Source organism: Monopterus albus, unplaced genomic scaffold, assembly GCF_001952655.1.
Source record: "Monopterus albus unplaced genomic scaffold, M_albus_1.0 scaffold65.1, whole genome shotgun sequence".
NCBI lineage: Eukaryota > Metazoa > Chordata > Actinopteri > Synbranchiformes > Synbranchidae > Monopterus > Monopterus albus.
In genome coordinates, this window is record NW_018127945.1 from 1,839,363 (window position 1) to 1,850,576 (window position 11,214).

Genomic DNA, 11,214 nt, shown 5'->3' on the forward strand with positions numbered 1-11,214 from the left:
GGAGAATAAACAACGTTGGCATCTTCGCTGACCTGCTTTGAAGCTGGAACAGAAGTGGCATCCTCACCGATCTGCTCGGAGACAGGTGCAGAGGCAGTATCAGCATTCTCAGTGACCCGCTGGGTATCAGGAATATGCTATGAAGTTGGAATCCTCATCAGCCCTCTCCAGAGCAGAGATGGAGGTTGCTTTCGCCAAACTGTGCCAGCATCCTTGCCACCCCACTTTGGAGTAGCATTAGAGGGGCGCCAGCATTTTCACAGCCTGCTTGGGAATAGGATAAGGGCTGGCACCTGCATCCTCACTGACCCACTAGAGAAATAGGGCAGAGACACTGTCAGAGTCCTCTACGACCCATTTGGGAACAGGAACAGAGGTGGAGTCAATCTGTTATGGTTGAGAGATGGAGGCCGTGCTGGCATCCCTGCCAACTTTGCCAGGACATCAAAGGCAGCCTCATTGGCCCACTGGGGATCAGCAGAGGCAGCGTTCTTGCTGACCCGCTAGGGTACAGAAACAAAAGTGGCATCAGCATCCTCACTGATCTGCTGGAGAACAGGAACAGAGGCCATGTCAACCCATTTTGAAGTAAAAACAGGAGCAGTGGGGATGTTCCAGTTGTTCTGACAGGCTGCTTTTAATGAGAAATTTGGAGAGACTCACATATCAGTTTTTATTAGACATATGGAGAACAGTTGTAAAATATGCAATGCATCGCTAAATAACTCGACTGTGTCTGATTGTCACCTCTTGTGGTTCCAGGAACTACTTGAATTTTGTTACTGAGGAGATGATTGAGCCTTACAAGTGAGTACTGACGACTGACATGCAATCACCAGTATTTTCAAATACAGACTTGTTTGCAAGTGAGTGTGATTGATAATGTCACTTGTAATTCTGTGTGTTTTCCTCAGAAACCTTCCTCGTGCCATCATCATCTCCCTGCCCATAGTGACAGTAGTGTACGTCCTGACCAACCTGGCATATTTCACCACACTCTCCCCCGAACAGATGCTCAACTCAAAGGCTGTGGCTGTGGTGAGTGCTTTGTCTGAATAGTGCCAAACACATTTTTAAAATAGTTTTTGTTACTATTTACTCACTTTTTAAATGATACCAGATGTAGTGCACGCATTCAGGGCCAAAGTAAATCCACCAGCACTTAGGTGCAAACACTGACAAATGGCAGTCATGACAGTGCAGACCTTTAAAGGAGCCAGAATGATACTATTGCATCTTGTTACATCATCCACCTTGACTGAACCCTCCAGTGTTAAAGTAAACACTGTGTGAGCTTATTGTCTTGTTTGCAGCCTAGCAACACCACTCACAAACCTGCTCAGTGACAGCTCAGCTATCTTGGAGTGTTTGTTCATTTCTTCTGTAACTCTTTATTGAATATAACAGAGCAAAATGCCACAGGGGAGTAATTGTCACAGTAAAGAGAAAATAGAAAGATGCTCTATTCAGTAGTTTGATGTCTGCAAGTAGTTGCTAGTTGACAAAGAGGCACAAAATAAATTGGTTGAATAGTGATGGAGGCTACTTGACATATTATCACATTTGTCCCTTATGTGTGATGTCCTGCAGGATTTTGGTAACTACCACCTGGGTCCGATGGCATGGATCATCCCAGTGTTTGTCGGTCTGTCCTGCTTTGGATCAGTCAACGGCTCTCTGTTCACTTCATCCAGGTAACATGTACACACACAATATGCAAAACATACCCAGAAACATCTGTAGACTATCTAACAAAATGGATTAATTGGAATCGCTCATCTGTTCCCGCTCAGAACCCATGGCATGTTTTTTTCCTCTCAGGTTATTCTTTGTGGGTTCCCGGGAGGGTCACCTGCCTAGCCTGCTGTCAATGATCCACCCCAGTCTGCTGACCCCACTGCCCTCCCTTATCTTCACTGTATGTACTCTAATTTTTTCATTTACTGTCCACTAGAACACAGTGAGCGTACATTAAGACTTCATCAAATCAAATACATCTCTGAGTCTTTTAATCCAAAAGGTACCACTTCAGTGATTTACAGTGGTAATGAAGTATTAGGATCATAGCTGCTAACCTGATCTCACTCTCTACAGTGCTTGATGACCCTGCTGTACGCCTTCTCCAACGACATCTTCTCCGTTATTAACTTCTTCAGCTTCTTCAACTGGCTCTGCATCGCCTTGGCAATTGTTGGGATGATGTGGCTACGTTATAAGAAGCCTGAGCTGGATCGACCTATCAGGGTTAGTGAAACATGATGCAGTCAGCCAATCAGAACACAAGAACTGAATAGTAATTACACATGGATAAAGTTGGTTATTTTTGGTTTTCTTTATCCAACTTTCTGCTTGAAAATATCCCTAATGCTCAACGGGAGAGGATCGGTCACACCAGTTTTGAAACAAATAGGTGATGAAGATAATAGTGGGACATGGGCAGATCATAGACTGTACATAAAAATGGATGATGTGACAGCTTGCAGAAGTGAAGCCACAGTGAGCCAATCGCCCCCTTGTGGCTGGTTGCAGTACAGGTCATAAATCCCACCTCGTCCATGTTAGTGGATGGGGTGTGGGCCAAACTAAAAGCTCAAAGTACAAATCAAAAAAAAAAAATTTCCTGAGGTGAATTCCGACATATTTGGTAGATAATATCAGGATGATCTGTATTCAAATGGTCATTTTTCTGGTAGGTGGTTTTAATAAGTAATTTGTTGATATAAAAATGAGTGTATTTTGGAATGCGATTGGCGAAATTATGCTGTCACTCCGCTTCTGGTCGCTACTGCACAGAATCTGGGTGCAAAATGCCAAGATAGCAGCCGATGTATTCATATTTTGGCTTCACTTTAGCTTAGTGGAGGGAAGTTATATACAGTTTATGGGACAGATACACAATCAGGGATGAGTGGACATTAAATTCTCCCTTGGCCTCGATCACCATTGACTCTCACTCAAGTTAGCTTTGGCAGCAGGACATGTTGCTTCTTTTTCCTCAGACAAACAACATAGATCCATAGAGTAAGGGTCAGATGAATATAGACTGGTCACAGATTAAACTGGAGAGAGGTTGAATGCTTTTCAGTTGGAGTTGTGGCCTGCTGGGTAGGGGTGTGTTTGTACAAGATAACTGGCTTTATACTTCTATAGCGCTTTTCTATGCATTGTAGCACACTCAAAGCACTTTCACACTATTTGGCCATTCACCCATTCGCACTCCCATGCACTGACACACCGGGAGCAACTTGCTCAAGGACACTTCAGCATGTGGAGTGGGCAAGCCGAGACTCGAACCGTTAATCTTCTGGTTAGGAGACGACCTACTCTACCTCCTGAGCCGCAGCGCCACGCCTCCTGACGAGACCAGTGGCTGTAGGGCTCCCCAGCACACAGAGCACTGCTGGGCCATAGTCACACTTTGTTTGCATCTGAGTGTGTATGATTTCACGTGTGATGATATGCATCTGTGTGTGTGTGTGTGTGTGTGTGTGTGTGTGTGTACACCCTGAAGGCCACCCTGACTACTCATCTGCATGGCGCTGTGTACTGGTCAGAAGTGCAGTCTGTCAGGGCAGTGAAGTGAAAGAAGCGGATAGATCTGTTCACTCAGTGCTGTGTGTGTGTAAGTCGTGGGAAAGCGGTAGCGCTGTCTCTCTCTGCTGAACTTTATCTCTCTATCTTTCTGCTCTCTCTCCCACTCTGTTTCTTTCTCCTTTCTTTGTCTGTCACGTGCTATTAACCACATTTGGAGCAGAGCTGCCAGAGAATCACACAATCATATTTGCTAATTAATGTCTTTAGTTAAGAGATACTGTACCTCGAGAATCTGTTAGTTTAATGACTTTCCACCAGATTGGTCATTTGCTCCCATTTAGCCACTAGAGCATTAGTGAGGCAGGCTACTGAACTTGGCCATTAAAACCTTTATTTCAGTTGGCAGTGAGGTTTGAGGTCAGACCACAGACTAGTCAAGTTCTTCCACACCAAACTCATCATTGTCTGAAAGATCACTGTACACTGACTGACTAGTTTAATAGTCACACCTGTACAATTGTATACACTTCAGTGCAACACTTCTGCCTTAACATTTATTTATGAAGCTCAAAATGTTTAAGTTCTTGGTGAAATTGTCTTAAATGTATACATTCAATTATATGTTTATTACTGAGGACATAGTTAAAGGTGGTGTTGAACCGGACTACATTATATTCAGAGGTGTTCCTAATATTCTGACCCTATGTATGTAGCCAGGGAGGACAAAAATATAGCAACATTTTGAGCTTCATAAGCACAGATGTTAAGGTGGAAGTGTTGCACTGAATGGAATACAGTACAGTTTTACAGATGTACCTAATAAAGTAGCTGGTGAGTGTATATTCCAATATTTGCTTGAAGCCACAACATGAAAGACTGTAATAATTCCTTATACTAAGATTTTCAATTCTGTGGAGAAACTGAAAAATACTGTAGAAGGCGACTCAACTCTTGCTGAGCAGTCATTAAGCTTCCTGGTCATAAAACAAGTAAATGATGAGAAGGTCACTGGTTTCAAATCTTGAAAGAGAGGATAAAAATGGACACCTCTGAATTGGCGACAGTGTACGACGTGACAAGTAGACCCACAACGAATGATCACCCAAGTCAACATTCCCCCTCAGCCCTATGAAGCATTTTAGCATCTTTCAGCTCATTCTTTCAGTTTTCTAACTCAGTATGACTATCTTTGGTTCACTCTCACTGTTCTCAGTGCAGAATTGTTGGCCACAGCAGGCAGCTCATTCAGACCAAAGATAGTCATACTCTGAAAGCTGCAGCCTCTAATCTCTGAACCTCTTTGCTACTGGAGATAATATCAGTGGACACTTTAAAAAGGCAGCACAAGACCTGTCTGTTTAGAACTGCCTTTGTTCAGTTTTACATGTTTGCTATGTTTGTAGGCAGTGTCTCAAGTCGTATCATGTTTGATTGATTCAAACGGAGACCACAAAGAAAAAAAACAAAAAACCCTCCTGTTGTTTGTCTTCAGGTTAATATTCTGCTGCCAATCAGTTTTGTGCTCGCCTGTCTTTTCCTCATCATCGTCTCCTTCGTGAAGACTCCAGTGGAGTGTGCCATTGGCTTCGGCATCATTGGCACCGGAGTGCCTGTCTACTTCTTCGGCGTGTGGTGGAAGACCAAACCCAAGTGGCTGCTGCACTGGATCTGTGAGTACCTCGCTCATCTGTTCTCATGTTTGCGTTCCTAGAACCATTAGTTCACTGGACCTTGTGGGTAATTGTCACTCATGTGTCTGTTTTGCAGTCTCCACCACAGCCTGGTGTCAGAAGGTGATGGAGGTGGTGCCTCAGGAGTCCTGAGTGGCCCAGTCCTTTGCTTTAGTTAGCAGCCAATCAGATTGCATCTGCACTGATCTCTGGGCTCTGACAGCCCCCTTCACAATTCCCCCCTCACTCCTTCACAGGGTGTTGATAAGGACCTGATGAAGACAGTCACGTGTGGTGTTCGGAGCTACTGTATCTTTGTGGTCTTCCACTGTTTTTCTATTGTTTCTTGTTAATATTTTTAGGTTCAGTATGGACTCTTTTTAGTCATTAACAATGCTTTGTTGTTTGTTTACGGTACATTTCAATGAATTGTTTTTTAATGTTTTTTATGAATTTGTTTATTATTAATATCCCTCTTAAAACCTGCTGTATTTGGCAAATTGTACCTTGTGTGGCCAATGATGTTAGAACTGTTGGCTGAGACAGGAGTTGTTGTCAATGATGGCATTCACATGTGGATAGCTGCTAAGCGCAGCTCTCTTCAGTCAGAAACCTTGGCACCTTTTTTGTAAATTCTGCAAGGATTTACATTTGTTAATAAGTAGAAGTTGAAGTTGCTAAGCAAGATATTGATGAGTGTTTTCTTTGGGAACTTACTGGAATCCTCACAGATCTGTAGTGCTTTAGTTTGTCTGGTGTTGCGTGTTGCATGTTGTTGGTCATTGTTGCTGTTGACAGTGTGGCAGTTTAGCTTACATCAGGCTCTAACTACTACAGTCACTATAATTAAATGGTCATGCTGTGTCTGTTGTTGAGCTTTAGGCCATGGAGGTCAGGCTTTTGAAGCTTCCCCATCACATGTACAGCGAGGGGCTCACTGCAGCTGGAATACTTTACACATGATGTTCAGTTTTCTTGACATGAATGAGCCTGTGAAATTGGTTGTAAAATGTTTCCTATGGCCATGGAGAAAATCACCCTGCTGATGCCGTAGTGATCTTCTCAGCAGTATCTCAGTCTGGGCTTGGGGAAGACATATTTCTAACATAAAGCATTAGAAGCTGGTGGTATGCAGATTTACCATGCAGGGAGGGTCTAAAGAAAAGATGCCACTGAGTTGCATTATGGGAAATATAGGAATCGGTGATTGCAGGGCTTGGCCCATACCAGAGCATATGACCGGAGTGGAGTGGTGAGAATGTCCGCACCTCGCTCACAGTGCTGTTCGCCCACTCCCCAACTGAAAGCCACACCAGGCTGGTCCGCTCATTATTGCTCAACACTCAGCTCAGATCACATCCCGCTCTACTCAAGTCACACTGCTCACTTCAAAAAAGGGGAACTAATCTGCACGTACCTAACTTTTAGCTTAATTCATAGCTTTATATCCCAAAGAACTAAAGAATGGCAACTACTTTATTCCAAATAGAAATAGTTTATTTCAAATTACAGTTAGGCCTATCTAACCAAAGTCAGGCTTGGGCATGCTTCAGGCTCACGGTGCGAGTGGCACCAGAGCAAAGTTGGAGTAGAACATCGGGCGATGCTTCTTGCTCTTTAAAAAGCCGCCCTGCACTCCATCTAACATCTGCCTACTCGCGCTCCGCTCACATGCTCTAGCCCATACCGTGGGCTCAAAATCTGTCTATCTCAGCCTCTACTCCTGCAATCTTGGTGGAAAATGTACTGAACAGTGTTACTACAGTAAATCACTGGAGTTCCCCTTTAAGCTTGCTTAACTTTTCCTCATTGTATGGATGCAGTGAAAATGTTTCAGCTGAAATCTTGAAAGGAAGAAGAACTGAAGTCATGTTTTTGTTCAAAGCCTACCTGCATCACATACTGTATTTATCTCTAAAGCCTTGCACACTGGCCATGGTGGTAAACAAGGACACACTGTGTTCAGTCACCGGATTTCAGGATATTGGAGTTTAATTGCTGTTAAAGTCGCACTGCATTTTTAAAATCATCAGTCTGACAGAGGTGCAGATGCCAGTGTAGGAAAGTTGTATATGACTGTCACTGAGAAGTGGATCGAGTCAAAAGTGAGCACTATTTTTCTGCTGTTGATTATTTTTTGAGCTGGTGATCTCACTCTCAGTTTGGGGATCAATATCTCAGCATACTGAGTGTGATTCAAACTCCATCACACCGAGTGTTTGAGAGACAGCATTACAGAGTACACACTATAATAAAGCCATGTAACTGCAACACACACAGCCTAAATTTCGAGAGATAAAAAAACCTGATCAGCTTTTTTTTTTATTATTATTGTAACAGATGTTTGTGTCATGTATGTTTGTATATGAATGAGTATGTACTGTGTGTGTGCGTGTGCATTGTGGGAGGGAAGTTTCTGCTTACGGGGTTTCCTGTGCTATCTTGTCAGACACAGGCAGGATAGCTTTAAACGAGTCTATCTGGATCAACAGGAAGTTGTGAAATTGAGAAATACTCTAGAGACAAGAAGAGATTTATTTTTGTTTTGTTTTATCATTGCCTTTTTTTTCCACAGGGCGTAGATGAAGTACAGAAGCTGCACATTTCTGAACCACAACATGAACTGCTAGTTTTTATTTTTCATCGTCACGTTTTGTTTATAATTTGTTCCCACACACAAACAGTTACAGAAAAAGTTGTTTCTGTATTATTAATGTCAACCGCCCCCCAGCAACAGACCAACGGAGCACATGACCATGGCAGAAAGAGTGGCTATAGAGGGTGCAGGAGGAGTAAATATGTACGTTTTAGAGGTAGAGCCTTTCTAACACTCTAGCTATCGTACAAAGCTGATGGAGCACTAACCTTGAATAAAACTGTAGAAAGTTTATTTATTTATTTTTAGAAACTTTATTATTGTTATTAGTTCCTCTGATTTGTTTTATAGGACATTTTGTGGAAAGTGCTTTATAAATAAATCATGAGTTTTTTTTCCAATCCTGTGTAGTGTTGTGTTTGATTTTGATCGTTTTTGTCTTATCAGTTTCTCTTAATTTCTTGTTTTCTTTATTTTGATTTCAATTAGCCCTGAATGTTAAGTATAGACACAGAAATATATAGCTGCTCTAATAATTTTTATATAGACAATGGATGAAAGAAAACACCGACAAAGTTAATTCTGCAGTTTACCTCAGCTCGGCAGAACGTTTGTGTATTTTAGCTCCTTGTTTTTAACATGATGCCTCAAATGTACTGTTTTTGTTTAGTCTCACTGATCTCATCATCCTTGTTTTCAGTGAATAAACCCAATAAACCCACTGTGTGCTACCTGATGAACAACAAACAGCATAATGACAAAGTTATCGACTAACTTCTGAACATAATGAAACATTTAGCAGCTTTTAAGAAACAAAACTAAAATTTGTGTGAACATTGGACTTAAGTTTGTCAGGTTGCCAACAACACAACACCTTGTGTCTGCTGATGTTTAAATGTGTAGTTGTTTGTTAACATATTAGCTATAACAGCTTTGCAAACTGATTTATACATATGTGTAGGTACTTTAGGTGGAGGTACTTTAGTGAACAAGCACAATGAAAAACCAACAAGACACATCCTTACAATGTATTCATGTGTACAAAAAATGCTTTTAAATGAACTACAATATGAAACCAGTTTAGTCAAGAGCACTTTTACATCACTTATATTACGACTCCAAAAAGGAGTAGATGTAATTTTAATGTAATTTCCTCTTAAGCAAAAATAATATGTTGCACTAAAACATTCACTAGACTGAGAATGTCAGTAGTTATTCACCCTACCACACCCTCCAGACCTGTATGCCAGCTTGCCACCAGCAGTCTGCCCTGCACTGTAGGTGTAACGTTAACAAAACCCATACAGCTGCTGGCTACTGGTGAGAACTGCTCAGTTGGACACTGGATCACTTTTTCTGTGCTCCATGTTCAAAGCACCAGATATTTGAGTTACTTTCTCTTCTGAATGGTTATTTTCTGGGTGGACTACACTGAGCAGGATTCCAGGTATGATGAGAGTGTGAGAACAGATCAACACTCAACCTGCGCTGCTGCTAATCTGAGCCTTCTTTTCCCTGAATGTTTGAATGATTTTGTATTTCTTTATTTTATTCTGAAGAATAAAAATGAAGACATAATAAAATCAAACTATGTCTCTAATAACGTCTTTTAAAGACACACATGCATTTGCAAATACCTAGAATGTGTTTTAAGGCAAAAACTAGGCAGTTGGTTTTGTTTTTGTTGCTATGACTAGCCTCATGAATCTGTACTGGCAGTAAACTGGGAGATTAAAACAGGACTCTGGGAGCTTGTTCTTTGAGGTTTAATTGACACTCGGCTAATGAATGTTCATAGGCCCAAACAATCTAATCCTCTCAAGTATTCAGACCATTCAGTGCAGCCTGGAGTGGATGTGGATGACTCATCCAAGATTAGTTTTATAGCCTCATGATATAAATACAAGTGGGTAAAGAAGGTAAACCAGTAAAACCACAAAAAATGCACCTTTAATGTGCGCTTACAAGGCCTAATATAGTTTTTAGGAATTCAGGGTTAATACTGTAGCTTCAACAACACTCACATGTCTGATCTGTGTTTTAAATCAAGATATTTGAGCCCATTCATTCTCTTTGTGTATCTCCCTACGGGCCCATTAGGAGCATTCAGTTATATAAATAATCACCTTTATTTGGCCAAGTATGTTACACACAAGGAATTTGTTTCTGGTACAGAACCGAGGCAGCCATCTGCGGCGCCAACTCACACCGATGGCTTTAACCATTAGGGGCAGTCAGGAGTTGGCATTGTCTGGGTGTGAACCACAGATTGGGTAAAAACTTTGGATGAAAATTCTCTAATGTTATAATCCAGAAGTTTAACAACAGACAAAATTCCTATGTTTAATGTGAAGAGTGTGTTTTAAGGCCCCATATTGTTTTGGTTTAGCCTCATGAATCTTGCCATCCTCATTTTTTACTGAAAAAGCTCAAATAACTGCATAGTGACTAAGTCAGCAACTAGCTGGTGAACACAAGGGAGCGTTTAGCAGCTAAAAAGATGATATTTTCTTCATGATCAGAACTAAACAGAGCTAAAGGTAGAGAGAATATTAAATTTAGTTTGTCAGGGTGCCAAAAAAGCACCAAACACTGCCTTTCTGCTACCTGCTCAGTCCAAATTAGCGCCCTGCTGGTGAACATTGTGGAGCACTGAGCACCTAAAGATTGTTTTTCTTAGACACCAGAAACAGAGCTAAAAGGACACTGAATGCTGAAATTACATCAGACAGGTAGCCAGATACATACTCCACACTAATGCTAATGTTGCTCTGTGTCTGACTGATGACTTGTCCAGGAAGTGCACCTTGCCCTCTTGACCTCAGGCTGGGCAAACTTCCAGCCACAGCTCATGTGAAAAATAGGCTTTATCTCACAAAGGACAATGTTGTGTGTTTAGTCACATAACAGTCACAGACTATTTTACTTTGAAAGAGTTTTTTACTAACTTGCAGTGTAGTGGAGTTATTGCAGGTTGCTGCAACATTTCACAGGGAGGTCATGGGTTTGCCTCTCGCTTCTCAAGACAGAGAGCCAGCACAGAGGTTTCTTCAGTCAGCAGGACAGATGCCTGAGGGCTGATCATGAAACCGGAAACTGCTGACAGAGGAATACCTGTGGTCTCTGTGTGTGGGTGTAGGGGTGGTGCAATCTAAGACTTGTGTCTGAAACTTATTGGAGAGTGGAATTTCAGTGGATCCAATTGGAGTCATTATTGGGTCATGTGATTGTTGACTAGTTGTAGTTAATAAGGAATACAATTTGGAAATAAACCCCTGGATTCTTCTGTTTTTGTCAACACTTTGGAACATTTGACTTCTAAGGACCCCTCTGTCAAGCTCCTAAAGTTTGCAGATGACACAATGGTCATTGGTCTCATCCAAGACGATGACGAGTCAGCCTACAGACGGCAGG

General features: G+C 41.8%; 1 protein-coding gene across 1 annotated transcript in view; it reads left to right on the plus strand.

The window, feature by feature from the left end:
- Positions 1-8,201, plus strand: part of slc7a5 (solute carrier family 7 member 5) — a 24,350-nt gene extending 16,149 nt beyond the window's left edge. The window contains exons 4-10 of the mRNA XM_020604311.1: positions 763-807; positions 915-1,038; positions 1,591-1,694; positions 1,822-1,918; positions 2,095-2,244; positions 5,027-5,204; positions 5,302-8,201. Coding sequence (XP_020459967.1) covers positions 763-807; positions 915-1,038; positions 1,591-1,694; positions 1,822-1,918; positions 2,095-2,244; positions 5,027-5,204; positions 5,302-5,357 — 754 coding nt within the window. The 3' untranslated portion in view covers positions 5,358-8,201. The remainder of the gene's footprint in view (positions 1-762; positions 808-914; positions 1,039-1,590; positions 1,695-1,821; positions 1,919-2,094; positions 2,245-5,026; positions 5,205-5,301) is intronic.
- Positions 8,202-11,214: the final 3,013 nt, after the last annotated feature.